General features: G+C 39.1%; 1 protein-coding gene across 1 annotated transcript; it reads right to left on the reverse strand.

Annotated features, from left to right (window-relative positions):
* Nucleotides 1-12,531: 12,531 nt before the first annotated feature.
* Nucleotides 12,532-15,701, reverse strand: LOC114260662 (wall-associated receptor kinase 2-like). Its single transcript, XM_082921201.1, has 3 exons — nucleotides 14,781-15,701; nucleotides 14,442-14,615; nucleotides 12,532-13,943 (listed from the first exon to the last, which is right to left on the reverse strand). The coding sequence occupies exons 1-3, from the start codon at nucleotides 15,649-15,651 to the stop codon at nucleotides 12,859-12,861; spliced, it is 2,130 nt and encodes a 709-aa protein (XP_082777327.1). The 5' UTR covers nucleotides 15,652-15,701; the 3' UTR covers nucleotides 12,532-12,858.
* Between the last annotated feature and the right edge of the window lie 1,365 nt (nucleotides 15,702-17,066).

Below are 17,066 nucleotides of genomic sequence, written 5' to 3' on the forward strand. Positions count from 1 at the left end.
CTGAAGTTGAAGCCTCTCTGTATCTAGGAGAACGACTGTTGCAATGATTTGCAGAAGAATCCATCCCGGTTGCTCCACGAGCTTCTTCCAGCGAGATCTACTCTCTTTGATTCGACTTTGGTGCCTCTTGCTCGAGGGCTGCTTCAGAACTGGCCGCGCGGGCCTCCTCCGACAGTTGACCGTTGAACTTTCTGAACGGGTTCAAGGTTTGAAACGGGCGGGTTGAATCTTGAGGCTGAGAGCGATCGTAGGCTGCACAATCCCAAGAGCGGTTCCACACAGGTCTTCACAGGGCCGTGTAAAACATTTGTTTTTGAAAGTTTTTAAGAAAGCGACGAATCGCTCGCGCTGAAGATAGTGTGGAACCAATCTGGATCAAGCCAGGGTCTTTCCCAGTACTCACGCTGAAAAGCATGGTTTCATTCATTAAGGGCTTAGCATGCCTCTCTTTCTCTCAAAATGATCAAAGTTTTGCAAAACCAGAGGAATTCCTTCCTCTTCCTTTTTTTTTTTATCACCGCAGTGTTAAAAAAGGGTTTTTGAAAAACTTAGGCTAATGCAATGAGTTTGGCGCGCAGGAGAGTAGGCGAGATGTACTGTCAATCCATTCAAGTCCTCTGGCACAATTAACTTATATTGAAAGCAAGCATGGAAATGAGATGGCCACAGCTGTTTCATTCAGATCTGTTGGTATAACAGGCCCCTCGGCAGAAACAGACTCAAAAACAAAAACGGGTAATTATAAGACAAAACGGTGTTTAAGGCAACAACCCTGGAATCACCTGGTATTCTATACAAAGGGGACTGACTCGATACAACAAGACAGACCCTTAAGCAAAAAGACTGACTCAAGACAAAGAGACAGACTCAAAACAAAAGACTGACTCGATACCCAAGCCAGAATTTACAAAGCTAGCATTCACAGATGCTCTAAAATGCGTGCCAGACGCCACATCCAAAATATGCCGAATGCCGCCCGCAGGTGGTTCACTTTCTGATTACATACTTGCAGTATCTGTGTCCTCAAAATCCAGTAACTGGGTGGTAACGGACTTGGCTGAGGTGGGCGGGAGGATAACCTTGTTGTCGATCAAATCTTGCACCTCATAACGGAGGCGGAAACAATTGTCGGTTGCATGGCCTGTCTGCTGGTGGTACGCACAGTACTGAGCAGCATGATGCGTGGCAGGGAGATTCTTCGGGAGAGGTCGAGGCTCCAAGGGTTTAAGGTGCCCCCTCTCGGCAAGGATCTGAAGTGCCTTAGACAGAGGCATGTAGAGAGCATGAAAGACCCTGTGCCCTCGGGGCAGGTATTTTGAAGTCTGAGCGTTCTTACTAGACGCATAAGCGAAAGGGTCGGCAGGCGCCACCTTGGCTTTCTGATCTTTCCCGGGTGCAGGGCTGGGAATAGGAGGAACTGTTCTGGCAGACGGGGCCTATCCCGATTTTCTGACTGACTTGAACTCCCCTCAGGTGGAGTGGGGAAAGCATCCTCCACAATTTTTGCCACAACTGCGGATATCTGTTGCTTATTCATCCCCCCGGCTTTCAAAGCCTCGACTGCCCACAGCAGTTGTTCAATGGGATCGGCATCTGCCTTCACTTTGTCTTTTCCTCTGGCCTCAGCCTGGTCGAGGGTTTGGGTTGATGTTGATATGTCATTACCATAGTTGGAGGCCATCTCCGGTTGGCTAAGTTCAATCACAATTCGCCCCAACAAAGGGGGCTCCTGGGGTACAAAACTCCCGGCATATGGTGCGGCTGGAGGTGAAGCTGACATTCCGTAGGCGAGATCCGCCACAGACCTCTGGAGATCACCTATCATCCCCATTAGTTCAAATGTAGTAGGCTCGCGAGCCTGGTATAGCTGGGGGGCCCAGACCGGGTGCGCAACAGGCGACCTGGGTGGATGTGACATGTCAATGTTGATCTCACTTTGCAGAGCGATCCCTTGATCTAATGCGGCCGTCATAACCACGATCTCTTCTGAATTCTGCGTCGTCATAAGCCTTGCCTCAGCAAGAGGGAGCACTAGCTATTCTGTATCAACTCTCTGAACTCTCTGAACTGAAAGGGAAAACAAGTAGCATTTCATCCCAACGGATCAAATACAGATGTAGACGAACAACTGCACTCCACTACTGATCACTGTTCCCCAGAATCACTGTCCCCAAAACTGAATCCTGATACCCGCAGATAACTAATTCTCAGTCGCACTGATACTGGTGCCCTCGGGTCTAATACTCAATCTTGCAAACTGATATGTACGTTCCTGTAGAGATACACTCTAAAAGCACATAGCAAGTAAAGAGAGCCAAAACGCCCCTATATTGGGGTAGGGTTTCCCTGTCCTATTTTGTCAGGAGCTAGGGTTTCACTACGCACGCAGCGGTTTCAAACAACCTAAAATCGGGTAAGCAACTTGTCCTAACTTGGAATGGTGACTATGGATCCGAATATGCACTAGGTCGAATGGTCGAAAAGGGTGCCCCGGTAAAACCGGGGTTTGTGTTCCCATATTGTCAGAGCCCATAACCGGTCAGCCTTATGGTCATGCCTTGACAAGACAAGCCTCCGGCAAACCGTTCAGGAATGGCAGATGGCAAACACGGTGTCCTAGGCACACCAATGCACAAGCAATACAAAGAGACACATAAATGAAGTCAAAACAGGATATCACGAGTTCGAGTCAAGCTCTCTAATTTCCCCAGCAGAGTCGCCAGAAACTGTAGACGCGCCCGCGTGGGGCCTTCGTGCTACAGTTCAGACTCGATTTGTTGTCACGGTTCTTAATTTGAACCAAAGAGTCCAAATCCGGCAAATCGTTTTGAGAAAACAGATTTTTGAAAAGAAGTGCCAAACATGGACTGCTTTGCCAGATACAGAGTCGCCACCTAAATATTTTTTTAAAATGGGAGAATTTAGGAAACCCTGACTCGGTGCCAAAGGCCACGTGTCCGTCATTGCCAAAGCTGCCTCGGCTCGAGAGCTTGGGTACGATTGGGGAAGGTCAGCTATGAGCACCCCCTCTCGCCCGGTCTAAAGACCGGCCTCTACTAACTGTGATATCCGTTTTTGAAAACGTTATGTGTTCTTATTCCAATTATTAGTCTAGAATTACTATGTTATGCGCGCAGCAAACAAGTATAGACTAGATTGCCTAATTTGGAAATAAACATTGCATATCCATTTGTTTTGGAAAACACTTTGGAATTTGCTACTCGCAAGTAGGCTAAAACACGGATTTCAACGAGTTTTTCCAACTCAAAAAGTCCAACCTTCACCTACAGGCATTCAAACAGTTTATCACATAAGCATCTAGACACATGGTAAACATGCTGTCATGATGGCATTCACACGCATGCGATATGCTAAAGCAGGAAAATACTTACATCGTACTTCGTGCCAAAACAAAGAACTCGTTAGCAATCAATGCATGATCCAAGTCCATGTTTAAATGTCTAATGCAACACATACTGGATGCAATCAAAGTAGGCTCGGCTAACCTAAGCATGACATGTGAAATGCGATCAATTGATGCACGTATTCAATTTGGAATTGAAGTACAAATGCAGTTAGCGTGATGTACCGAGCCCGGTGCATGCAATACAAATGCATGAATGCACGCATGCATAGCATAAGGTATGCTAATTTTAAATATGCCCTAGTCTACCATCATAAGCAGGTAAATAAAAGGGAAGAAAGACGTGGGGTTGGAAGACATACACACACTCACGCACCCACACTTATTACAGATTCGCCCTCGCTCGGAGGGACCGAAAGAATAATACAAATTGAATAATGAATTAACTATCCTAGCTAATTAATTATTACAAATTACCTAATTAGTTAACAAACTAACTAAGCTAGGAAAAACAGTAAACCGCCTCGGGAAGAGAGCTCGATGCAATGCATGCTCGGTCCTGCTCGGAAGTACACTGCCATGCGCAAGCTGCCTTTGTTTTCCCTGTTCTGCTCCTCTGAAGACTACCAAAATCTCTAAATTGCTTCTCTGGGCACTGGGAAACACCACCGGCTAAGTAGGACTGCCACCGGCAGTGGTATGTGGTCACCGGCCATTTGTGAAGCCGTCGGCAGAGGGAGGATTGCCGGTCGGCACTTAGCACTGCCGGTCGGCAGAGAGCTCCTGCAGAATCTGCAATTGACAGCAACAGAGGGCAAGGCAGAGCATGGCAATACAATTCAAGCAATGTGTGCACCAATCATGTCCCTTATCATGTTAGTGACTCAAGGGTACATGCTCCTCGGTTCTTGGACCATCAATCGCGCATTTCCATGCGTGATGGGCCAAGAGACCAAGTTATGCACACTTTGATGTCAAATGTAATGCAAACCAACAAACCAAAGAGACTCAACCTCTATCATAAACATTTCAAGAGGCCAAGCATGCATGCAAGTGGAATGCAATCCTAGGCATGTGAGCTAAGGATGCAACATGGCAATGCAACACATTCATGCGATTATGCAAGCAAGTATGCGAGGCAAACATGCAAACAAACAAGAGGGAGACTTGAGCTTCATATGAGCAGCTCTAATTAGGCCCAAAACAGTGGCCAAACTTAAGAAAAGGGACCAAACACACTTACACACATGCACAATGTTAATGGGCCTATACTTAAGCAAACAAGGGCAACTTTCAAGCACACTTGGAAGAGGCATAACATGGACTAATGGCATGCAAGGAAAGCATTGAAAATCATGTTACAAAGGGTGCTAAGCCAATTAAACAAGACAAACAAGACATGCAAACAAAGCCAAAAACCCAAGACAAGCCAAGAGGCTTAAACCAAGACTAAATTAACCAAGCCTCGCAAGGCTAAGAGGACTTAAAATAGGCTTAGTGCAAACCTAAACAACACCCAAGGGGACACCTAGATGGCATCTAAAGGGCTCAAAATCAAAAGCATGCACAATGACCAAAACATGGAGCATGCAAGACAAGCTTCCAAAGCTTCAAAAAGGTGTCCAAAGCAAGCATACAAGCATGTCAAAGGGACTGAAATTATGCTATAAATGATGCCAAATCATTAGAATAAAGCAAGTAGTGCATGCTACATACTCACACACTTGAGGCCAACAAGCCAAAATGCAAAGGGGGCCTATAATGCATGCCATGGCCGACCCAAACAACCATGGACAGACCTCTAGCATGGCAAAATAAGCACACAAGCTTCACAAAACTAGTCCTAAAACATGCTCAAACGACGGTTCACAACCTAAGGCATGTTAAGGCATAAACATGGCATTACAAGATAGGTATGCTAAGCATGCATGGTGTATCAAAACCAACAAAAAACAAAGGTATATTATGACATATTAAGCACAAAAAACAACTAAGGCATGGTCAATATGAAGCTTAGCTAGGTGCTCCCTCAAGAGGCCAAAAATGGTCCATTTCAAGGACAACAAGGAGAGGGGGTGGCCCTCTCCTTCTTGGGACTTCAAGGCACCATCCTTACCACTGAAATCCCTCAAGATTTCAGTGGTGAGGAGGCCCAAACACCAAAATCCCAGAGCTCACTCAAAATAGCACAAAATGAGGCCTTTCAAGGCCTAAGAGGGGTCAAACACCTCCAAATCACAAAACACTCTAAATAAACTATTCAGAGGGCTTAAAAATAGAACTTTTTATGTTATACACTAAGCACAAAAACAGTTCGAAGATGGGTAAAAATACAATGCAAAAATGGGGAATATAAAGGCAAGATTGTTACCCTTGAAGACCCTCTTCACAAATGGTGGACCAGCTGGTTCTCCAAGCTCAAAACCACCCAAGAACCTCAAGAAAAACCTCTTAGAACCTCAGTAGCCAAGGGAAGGTGTAATGGTAGGTGTTTGTGTGCAATACTAAGAACAAATGCACCTAGAACACTCAAGAGAGAAAAAGAGAGATAGGATGTGTATCAAACCCTAACCCTAAAACCAGAGCTCTCCTCTGTATTTTTTATCTCTAAAATGTCTAACCCTAAGGCAAGGAGAAGAGCCCTCCTCTTATAGAAGTTCTCCTTTGCAAAGCTTTCCAAACAAGCTTCTTAGAGGGAAATCCCTCCATACACTGTATGGAGGGGAAATCCCTCACAGAGTTGGTGCCAGCTATCACAGCTGGCACAAAATATCTACATAAGGTAGATGAACAGTAGTCGGCTGCTCAAAATTTCCATTTTGACAAAATAGAGTGCCGACCGGAAAAAAAGAATGCCGACCGGCAATATACATTGCCGATGGCAACAAAACACCAGCCGGTGGCCTCTGGCCATGGCCGGTGGTGTGTGGGGATGCCTCACAAGGCATTCCCTGCCCCTCCAAGGCAAAACACAAGTGTTTGGTGCAAAACCAGACACTAAACAGTCGAGTTCGGAGATCCTGAGGCAAGGCGCGTAGCCGAGACCTCCGGAAACTCCAAACGAACACAAACATGGATGATCACCGGGTGTTCAAACGGTGACGTCCAAGTCTTGAGGACGGTCAAAAATGGGGTGTCTACAATTAACCTTGTGGTTTAGAGTTCAAGTCACACCCTCTTTTCTAATTTTTTTTTTAGGTTTAAAATTAATTAAAAGATCATTCAATAATAATTAATTTGCAATTTAGGATTCACCGTCAAAATATTTGAGATTGTGAAATTATTATTTTTTAATTTTTTTACTTGATTTGTATATTCGGGTTCTCACAGTTCCTGATGAAATAACACAATCAAATAGTAAAGAAGATATTTAACACAGTTAAAATATATTTTAAAAAAAAATATGATGTTTAAGCTATGTGAAGAAGATATTTAAATAGTAAAAGACATGTTGACACACAAATATAAAATAATGTATAAAATACCTTGTGGTAAAAAGAACCCAATGACTCATCATCACTGTCGTTCTCACTCTCTGACAGTTTATACTCATCATCATCATCTACCTCAACCCTAATTCCCTTTTCCTTTGCATTTGCACATTTGGGCTGAATGACAGTCATCAAAGAATTTGTAATATTCTTCACTCCAAGATTGTTCATTATCTCACAGTTTTTCTTGATTCACTTATTTCTTTGTTTCTCATATTCTATTAGCTTCTTAGTTCTCAAATCACCGGGTTTCAGCCATTGTTTTTTTCCTTTAACCATTTTCTACAACTATATAACACCATTCAACTTTAATTGGAAAATATATACAATATAATTATGCACCATTAAATAAAAGAAGAAAAACATAATCCCAAAATATCCAAAACACCTTAATTGAAAGGTACTTTACGTAAGCTTGTCATACCAAATAGATTAAATGTTTCTAGCGAACTTGTCGCCAAACCATAATCCAAAAGGTATAAAATTTAAACTTGGCACATGACAAAAACTCAAAAACATTACTCATCATGACAAAGCAAAGCAAAGCAACGCAACAACAACAGCAGCTCAGGCAGAGCAGCAGTAGCTCCATAATTCTAAAACTATCAAGTTGCTCCATAATTCTAAACAATGGGATCTTTTGATAAGGCAGAGCAGCAGTGTATCCACAGGCAGAGCAGCAGAAGCCACAGCAGTCAGCTGCAGCCAAGGCCAAAGTCCACAGACAGAGCAGCAACAGTCGCCAGCTGCAGCCAAGATCACAATGCACAGACAGAGTAGCTAATACTATAGTAGTTGCAGCTGCAGCTCTCTCTATGGTTTAATTAGACAGTTATAGTCAGGTTTAGTTAAACAGAGTAGAAAAAAGTTAATTTGGTTGGGGAAGCAAGCTAATTTGGCTGATTGTATTGTTGGTGGAGGTGTTAGGAGATTTAATATATAGGCAACAAATTGTTGATGGGTTTAGTGAATCAATGGTTGAGCGATGGTTGGCTGCTCATGGTGATCCTTCTAGGTAACATGCTTTTGGTGTTCTTACTCATTTGTTCATAATTTCAATTTTTATACCTTTGATTAATTTTGGGTTTTGCTTTAAATTGGAATTAATAGTGATATGTAAGTCAAGTCTAACTAGTCTGAACTATGGAGTTTCTGAAAAATGCATATTTTCATTCTACATAACAACGACGTAATTCCAATTCCATGGAAATCCATGAAAAATCGCGTCTTGAATTAGCAGAACCTAAATAAAACATTGAATGGGGACCGACAAGAACAAAGAAACTATAACCAAAGTCCATATAACTCTATTGGCATCAAAGCTATGAACCAACATCTCTATTATAAAGCAAGAACTAACAAGATAGACAACCGTTTAATGATGCCCAGCTTGGGGTTTGCTTTTCATTTGAATCTTATAAGTGGAATTCAATGCTCATTTACATTCTACGTATGAAATAAATTGATAATATTGTCCATTGGTCATACCAATAGTACAGTGGTTTCTTATTTTGCCTCATGTACATAATCCTAAAAATATTAATAGATGCATAATCAACCTTATAGTGGTTTGATGGAAAAATATTACTTCTAAAAATACATATAGGTAAACAAAATAATAAAGATGGGGGCATGTTCATGCAAGAGAGAGAGAGTCTGAAGAAATGGTAACTGACATAAGTTTTGTAATCAAGTTTTTCTACAATGGAAGCATCAGTTATGGTATTCATATTGGCTTCACATTGGTTCATCCGGTGGTTCTCCAAAACACTAGATCACTACACCATTCCATCTCACCCTCTCACCATTCTCCAAAACACTATTTCACCTGTTTTCTACAATCTAAAAAAACATTACAAACAAACTTCACAAACACACACACACACACACACACATATATATAAATATATAAGATCAAATAATTAAAGATTAACCCTCATTCCATAAGAATCCATATACTACACATTCAAATGGACAGGTTTGGATGGGTTTGGGTGGGTTATAAATAGGTTGGGTTGGGTTGGAAGTGCTGGCTGATGCGGTGGCTATAGGGGTGGTGGGGAATGGCGGTGGTAGAGAAGTAGTTGTGGTAAGGTAAGTGATGGTGGTTGCGTAGTTGGGCTAACTCAAAGAAGAAAAAAATAAATAAGTTGGGTTGGGTTATCTAATGGATAATTATTAGGTAGTTTAGTACTTACCCACCATGTAAGATTCAAAATTTTTTTTTTTTAAAGATTCATTTTAAATAGGTATAAGTCGGTCATGACTCATTTAAATTCTAATGAGATTGGTCTGTACTTACCCTTCTCTTTCTCTAGGAGGAGTCTAGCATGCATAGTTTACCAAACGAAAAAAAAATCAAATTTGTACTTTCTACTACAAGTATAATGTATAACTTCAAAGTCTCATGGAATCTACAAGGCCCAATCAAGGAGAAAATAATATACAATCTAACTTTATTCACTAATATATCAAATTCAGGTACTGTTTCTTTCAAAGTGGAAATGGTCTGAATGGTTCTGAACCCCTAAATGATTGAAAACTTTACATCTTATAAGAACAAACTCATGAAACCTAGAGATTCATATCTTTCTAGAAACCGATTTATATTGATTTCCTTGTTGAGAAAGCAAATTGTGAATAGTTTTATTTTTTCAAAAAAGGCATGCCCATTAGAAATATAATGAATCAATTATGTCTCACATGAATGGACAGTAATTGTTCCAAGTTATATGAATCATATTGAGACCCAATGATGTTTTTAACTAAAGATGAAATATTGCATTTTAAGTTAGTGACATATTGGCTAAGCTCCAAACATTGTATACAACATACATACATATAAATACCCCTAAGTGAAGGGAGAGGAGGATGCAGCTCATGAGACTCAAATCACAAAGCTAAGCCTTGTAATTGAGAAGCCATTTTGATAATGGTAATTTTTTTAAATTTAATAAAATAATAGTAGTCCAAAAGCATAAAGTAGGCAACAAATTAATCAGCATTTTAGTGGGTCATGCAAGAGTTCTTAACTAAGTTAAGAAATTAAGTACTAAAATTCAAATAAAATGGTTCAATGGAAAATAAATTCAAGCTTCTTTACAGAAAATAAGCAAACAACAGTTCAATGGAAGCTGCGTAAATGGCCAAATTCCACAACCCCAATACACAATCTTCTTCTCTTGACACAAATTCAGTCCTTAGGCCTATTTTCAAGAGGTAAGATCAGATTAACACGAACAAAGAAGCAAATCCACTAAAAAGCAAGGCAAACGCAGAATTGGTAATATAGCACCAATCGAATATTTGGCTTTCACACACTACGCCAAAACAGGGCATTAACGGCGGTTTTTTTAACGGCGGTAACGAAAACCGTCGTTAAAGGTACTATTAACGGTGGTAACGAAAACCGTCGTTAAAGGTATCATTAACGGCGGTTTTGTTACCGCTGTTAAAAAAACCGCCGTTAATGCCCACTTTTAACGGCGCTAACAAAACCGCCGCTAATGCCCAATCATTACCGCCGTTAATGACGGCGGTCTTTGCCGGCGAAACTCTGGCGAAACTCCGGCGAGCTCCGGCGAAACCATCTACAATAAAGTAAAAGTAATGTTTAAATATTTATTTAGGGAATATATTTCATGAAGAGTGGCTATGGTAGAGTGGTTAGTGTGAGTGGATGAGAGGTTGAGGGTTCAAGACTTGGGGAGTGCAAGAAGAAAGAATTATTTTTTGAAAAATTTGAACCTATTTACGGCGGTAAAAAACCGCCGTTTTTGGTCCTATGTTACCGCCGTTTTTGGTCGACTTTTAACGGCGGTAATTTACTTTTTTACGACGGTTGTACTTTTTCCGACACGCGCATAAACGGCAGTAACAAAACCGCCGTTAAAGGCTTTAATGACGGTTTTACAGCCTTTAACGGCGGTAAAAAATCGCCGCTAAAGCCCAATTTTGGCGTAGTGACAAGCCCCTAATAGCACAAATCAACCCAACAAGAAGAAAATCATGACTTGTGAATCCAAAAGAACAGTTATAAAACCCTAATAAAAAATATCAAACACAGATATGACAGAGCCAAACAAATATTTGAAGATAATGAAATTTGAGTATCAAATCAGAAATTGAGAAAGGGTTTGTAAAGCACGGGGCGTGTTTGGGAATTTTGAAGAGGAAATTTCAAAAATGGAGTGATTGTGAAAGAGATAGAGAGAGAGAGGAGAATCCGAACATACCTCAAGAATGAGAGAGGGGGGGAATCTGAACATACCTCAAGAATGGAACCGTCAATCGTCGCTGCGCCCGAATGGAGAGCACTGTTTGAAGTCGAAGTTTCGCGCCGCACGAACTAGTCTTTCCTTCGAACCTTCTCTCTTCTCCCTCTCTTCTACTAGGTTTTGTAGCTTACAAATTCTATGTTTAGAAGCCAAACAAAAAAATCAGTAGCCTATTTTGGGTTTTCTTTTGCCGCTCAATTTTCCCTCCGAAATTGGTGACAAAATTATTTCTTCACCAAAAGATAAAATTATTGACAACAGAACTAGTTTTCCCACTAAATGATACAAAAATATTGAAAATTATTGGTGACGAAAATATATTCGCCATTAATAATTTTATAATTGGTGACCAATTTTTTCCTCACCAAAAGTCTCAAAATTTTGGTGCTATCCAAAAAAAAAAAAATAGTGGAAAAATCTTCAGTGACAAAAAAATAAAAATAATGACGAAAAATAATTTCGTCGCCTAATTTTTTTTATTATATATGTAGATTGGTAACGAATTTTTTTTTTCTCTCTAAAAATGATATATTTGGAGACGAAATATTATTTTCTTCACTAAAAGGTACGTCTCTTGTGACAAAATTTATTTTCGTCATTAGTTTTCGTCTCCAAAGAGTCTTTTTGTCGTAGTGTATAGAAGGTAATCGATTGATCAATGAATTACAGATTGTCAAACATCAAGGGTTGTTCTTATTATTTCGTTCACAAATGAGAGAGGTATTTTTCGGTGGGTTTCGAAAAACTTGAGCCTGAAGCTTTGGTAGATTCCGGAGTGTTTCATTGTCGTGGATTTGACATCAGCGTTGTGGATTTAACGTTGGACAAAACAATTCTGAGGTAGAAGAGGCACATCGGGTTTAGTTTAATTCAAGCGTGGATTCACTAGGCAATTGAAAGTACTCTTGTATAATTCCTTTTTGCCTTCTTAGTAGGTTGTTTTATGGCTTTGGCCCGTGTTTTTTTTTAATTATTATTATCAAAATTAGAGATGCTCCAATTGTGATTTTTTCCACGTTAAATCATTGTGTGAATTTGTTTTTGATTGTTTAATTAGGATTGTTATTTATTATTTAAAATTGAAACATAATCACAAATCAATATCTTAGGGATTTTAGTTGTTTTTTCATTTAACTTTGGGATGTTCGACAAAATTACAACGAACAAATCATGTTGGTTTAGTAGAATTTGGAATGGTCATTCCATTAGAGCTTGAGAAAATGATCTTTTCTTTCCAAACCATTTGACATTATTTTAGTGATTCAAACACTAATTATCCAACACCACTGCATCAGTTGGACTTTAAATGATGATAAAATCAAGATCAGTTTGTGACGAAGAAATGAATAGTCAAAAAGGGTATGTATGGTGCTTCATATATGTGTAGATGTGTTCTGACTGAGTAAAATTATCATTTTTCATAATTTATCTGATATGTAAAGAAAGGTTTTGCATTGATAACTACCGTTATAAACAAACACTACGCCTAAAATCACAACAAATTGAACCTCAACACATATAATCAAAAGTTCAAAATTACTCACAGGGATTATTTGACAAAGATAAAATAAAAACATTACAAACAACATATAATGAATGAAGACCACCACCAGAAACACCTTATCGTCCACCATTAAATGACGAATGTCATGGTTTATCATGCTATCATAAACTGTTGAATTGCTCATACTATCATAAGCATGGTTTATCATGCTGTCATGGTTTATCATGCTATCATAAGAGTTGATCTCCAAGCAAAGGTCTCTTCGGAATCTTTGATGTCATTTACCCATGGATGTTTATCTGTCATTCTCAAACCCTCTAGCTCCATTGCTACTTCCGTCATGCTTGGCCTTTCGTCGCCTTTCACTTCTAAGCAACACTTTGCTAAAATAGCAACTTGCTTAAACTTGTCAACCCTTGCTTCATCCATCATCTGCTCATCAACAATTTCAAACAAGCGGTCTTCTTTCATTGCTAAAAGAAAATACATCACTAAATTTCTCTCTGCTTCAGGCCTGCTGAAAGAAATTACCTTCTTGCCGGTTAGTAATTCTACAAGGACAACCCCAAAGCTATAAACATCACTTTTTGGGGTCAATTGGCCAGTTTGCAAGTACTCTGGGTCCAAGTAACCACGTGTTCCTTGAACCAATGTGCTTAACTGAGTTTCATCAATAGCGATCAACCTTGAAGACCCAAAATCCGATACTTTAGCAACGTACCTGTCATCTAAAAGTATGTTGGTGGTCTTAACATCTCTATGAATGATAGGAGTACTAGCAGCAGAGTGTAAATATGAAAGGGCTGTTGCAGTTTCCGCTGCTATTCTTAAGCGATTCTCCCATGTTATTGAGGATGCTCTTTGGCATGTAGTGTGTATGTGGTCATAGAGAGTCCCATTGGTAATAAATTCATAGACAAGGAAAGGAACCTTTGTCTCCAAACAACACCCTAGGAGCTTCACAACATTTCTATGGTTGATTTGAGAGAGAATTATGACCTCATTAATGAATTGCTCAATCTGGGACTGATTCTGATCAGCTACTCTGGGCTTCTTAATGGCAACTATGGTGTTATCTGGTAATACTCCTTTGTAGACTACTCCTTGGCCTCCTTTGCCCAGGACATTTTTTTCATTAAAGTTGTTTGTTGCCTTCTTTAGATCATCTTCAGTAAAGATTTTAGCTGACTGGACTGATCCATTTTGCTGAAATAACTTTTCTCTAAGATTGGTGATCTTCCTCTGCTTAGATCCCCAACGTAGCCAGGAGTCACCAATAAGTACTAGTGATATGCCTATGCTAATGCCTGCAGGGATTCAAATGGAAATGTCAATACCCAGAATTTGTTTATGATCAAACAGAAAAAGTAGAAACCCGGAAGATGAAGTTTATAGCATAGATTGAATTTTGATGTAGTGTGCACCACACCTAGTATGAATCTAGTCTAATACATTTCATTTGCTGGATCAATTTCAGCCATATTTTGACAACTCTTTTGTTATTTTATTCATCTTTGACTTACCAAACACAACCAAGACAAGAATATGTAAAATAGGATGAGAGAATTGAATTGGTTGTTTAGCTTTCAATGTAAATGTTAGGTTGCTGAAAGAATGATGCAAGGAAACTGGAGATATATCATTTTCGAATTGTTTCTGATCACTGCATCAATAATTGGGGACTGTAAACCCTAAACTGGAGATAGAGTCAAAATCACAAGCATTGATCGGATGAATTTTGATAGAAAATTTAATATGTAGACAATTTTATGATGAATAGCATGTGTGGATGTACGTGTACATACCTAGGGAAATATAAATAATCAAGGGAAGCTTATTGGGAACAGCAATTCGACTGCAACCTGATCCATCTTTTTTGCCATCACCTTCGTAGCCCACTGCACAAGAACAATTGTATGTGCCTGGTAAATTGAGGCATGTCATGTTACAGGGGCTTGAAATAGCACACTCATCAATATCTGAAACAGAGAACAAGCAAGTTTGATCATTGATGTCATATTCAATAGCTTTGGTATATATAATTTTTTTTTCCCTGGAGTCTCTCATTAGTTGAATATATATATCATATAGCATCAATAACATTAGGAAGAAATTGTTTAGTTTTTAACAGTAGTTGTGGTTACCTTGACAACCATTAGGAATATAAGGGTTCCCTTCATATCCCTTAGAGCATTTGCAACGATACCCTGGACCATTGTCGAAGTCTTCACAGTCGCTGTTATCCTTGCAAGCAAAACTTGTTAGATTCTTTCTCGCTTCAGCACATGTTTGGTTCCCAACTGCCCAATCAAGCACCGCTGGAACTTTTTTTCTTCCTTGTATGTCCTTCAGATCTAAAGAGGAGAAGTTGTAAGCAGTTTCCTCAGCTACAAAAACATAGCTGCATGGATTGAAGTTCCATACCGAGGAATGGTTGTTGTAGCTACCGATACTGATTTCGAAATTCTTGACTCCCTTGGGGATACTTGTCTGGCAGCAGCCAATGCCAGAGCAAGAGCCGTTGATCACATTGTCGATGGTGCTACACACCGACGAGCAACCCGTGGCATACGTTCGCCCCAAGGAACCTATAACAGCTTTGGTGTCGCAGCCTACGGCTGTGAACTTGTTTCGGGTATTTGAGAAGTGGAATTTGGGCAATGTGATCCATGGGTCAGAATAGGTTTCGTGAACACCCCCTTCACCGAAGCAATCATGCCCTATCAATGCTAATATGCGCAATTCACCAGAAAGAAATATGTCTGTGATCTCTATGTTACTCTCAGTTGTATCTAAATACAGCTTGGGAGGGTTATAGTGGGTGTTGTTACAAGCAACTAGAAAATCATCTGCTATGCGGCATCCTTCAGTTGTGCCAAATGGGTATGGGATGCTAATGTTACCACACTGATCTTCGCAACCAGGCAAGGTCTGAGCAGCAGCAGCAAAAGCTGCTACCAGAAGAACCCATCCGAATTTAAGCTGCAGAAAAATCATAGGACAATTATAGTACATGGGGAGAGTCAGGTTTTCAGGGATTAGATAATTTTGTAGTTGTACATGATCCTTTTAAGCTCACAAACAGTGGAAAATAGATGTCAAAAAAACGCGTAGGCAGCTGAGTAAGTCATATGCTGTCAAAGTCAATAGGCGTGTTAATTTGCTTGAGGACGTTGGGCTTTAGAGTAACTAAATAGGGAAAAGTTAGAGATCATGAAAATTTTGTTATGAAAATGATCATGAAAAATTTATGATTCTTGGATTACCTTGATTAGTGTATGGTGCTTTATTCTAAGTGTAATTTAAGGGTCACAAAATTTTCATGATTATTTTAATGACAAAATTTTCATAACACCTAGCATTGCTGAACTAAATAATCCAGTGAATTGTTCATTTAGATGAAGTAGGTACTTTAGTTTCCATTCATCGAAAGACTTCCACAAACAATTTTAAAGTTTGTCGACTAATAAATTGGATTAATTATATTAATGGTCTTTAAATTATATGTTTGGTTTTTCCAAATTGTTTCTTGAAGTACACGATCTACTACATTTTAATACTTGATGTTGGTTCTACTACATTTTAATACTTGATGTTGGTGCTGTTTAAAATCAGTAATGACAAGAGAGCTAATTTTTTAAATTTTACATGAATTGTCAACAAAATCAAAATGACTAAATACAGGCATGGTCTATTCATTGTGAGACATTTTGGTCCTTAAAATATGCGTTTTATTTCATTTTAGTTTCTTTTCATTTTCTTCTCTAATCTATTAATTTTGACGTATTTATTTTATTTATAAAAAAAATATTCTGAGAATACCCCTGCAATTACTAATTTTGAACAATATTGACCTTTAAGACTCAAGTGTTATAGATCGCATGTTTTGGAAATCAAGTGAAATAGTTAAAAGATTGATGACTAAAGGCTAACAAAGCCCATACTTTGAAGATCATTTGTCTAATTAACCCTAATAAATAAATATCTTAGCATAATAATCAAATACGCTAGCTCAATTGACTAATCTAGTATACTTCTATTTGGAAGGTTAGCTTAAATATGCTAACTCAATTAATGATTTTATTTGGAAGGTTAAAAATTTAATGATTTAATCACTAAGATAGGCCGCCAAATGGTCTCACAAAGCCTAACAGGACCTTATGGTTGTGTTTAATTTATACATTTGGGAAGAGAACTAGAAAAGAAAAAAAAAATAGTTAAAATATGAATAAAATATAATTACATTTCATTTAGGTCTCGTTTGGGAACAGGCTAATTTAGTAATTTTTTGGCTATTTGGCTAAAAAGGTAGGTAAAAAAAACTTGTATGTTTGGGATGACTTTTTAGCTCATTACGAAAAGATGTGCAAAAAGTAGAGAGAAAAGAGAATCTTTGACTTTTTGGTATGAGTTGTTGACTTTTTAACTAA

The sequence above is a fragment of the Camellia sinensis genome, chromosome 3, assembly GCF_055761805.1.
Source record: "Camellia sinensis isolate YWXY chromosome 3, ASM5576180v1, whole genome shotgun sequence".
Taxonomy (NCBI): domain Eukaryota; kingdom Viridiplantae; phylum Streptophyta; class Magnoliopsida; order Ericales; family Theaceae; genus Camellia; species Camellia sinensis.

Excerpts from the sequence above, each read along its gene's own strand:
- LOC114260662 (XM_082921201.1), bottom strand. The coding sequence starts at position 15,651 with ATGTACTATAATTGTCCTATGATTTTTCTGCAGCTTAAATTCGGATGG. Across the intron at positions 14,616-14,780 it reads TATTCCTAATGGTTGTCAAG|ATATTGATGAGTGTGCTATT; the intron begins GTAACCACAACT and ends TCTCTGTTTCAG. Across the intron at positions 13,944-14,441 it reads GATTATTTATATTTCCCTAG|GCATTAGCATAGGCATATCA; the intron begins GTATGTACACGT and ends GAATCCCTGCAG.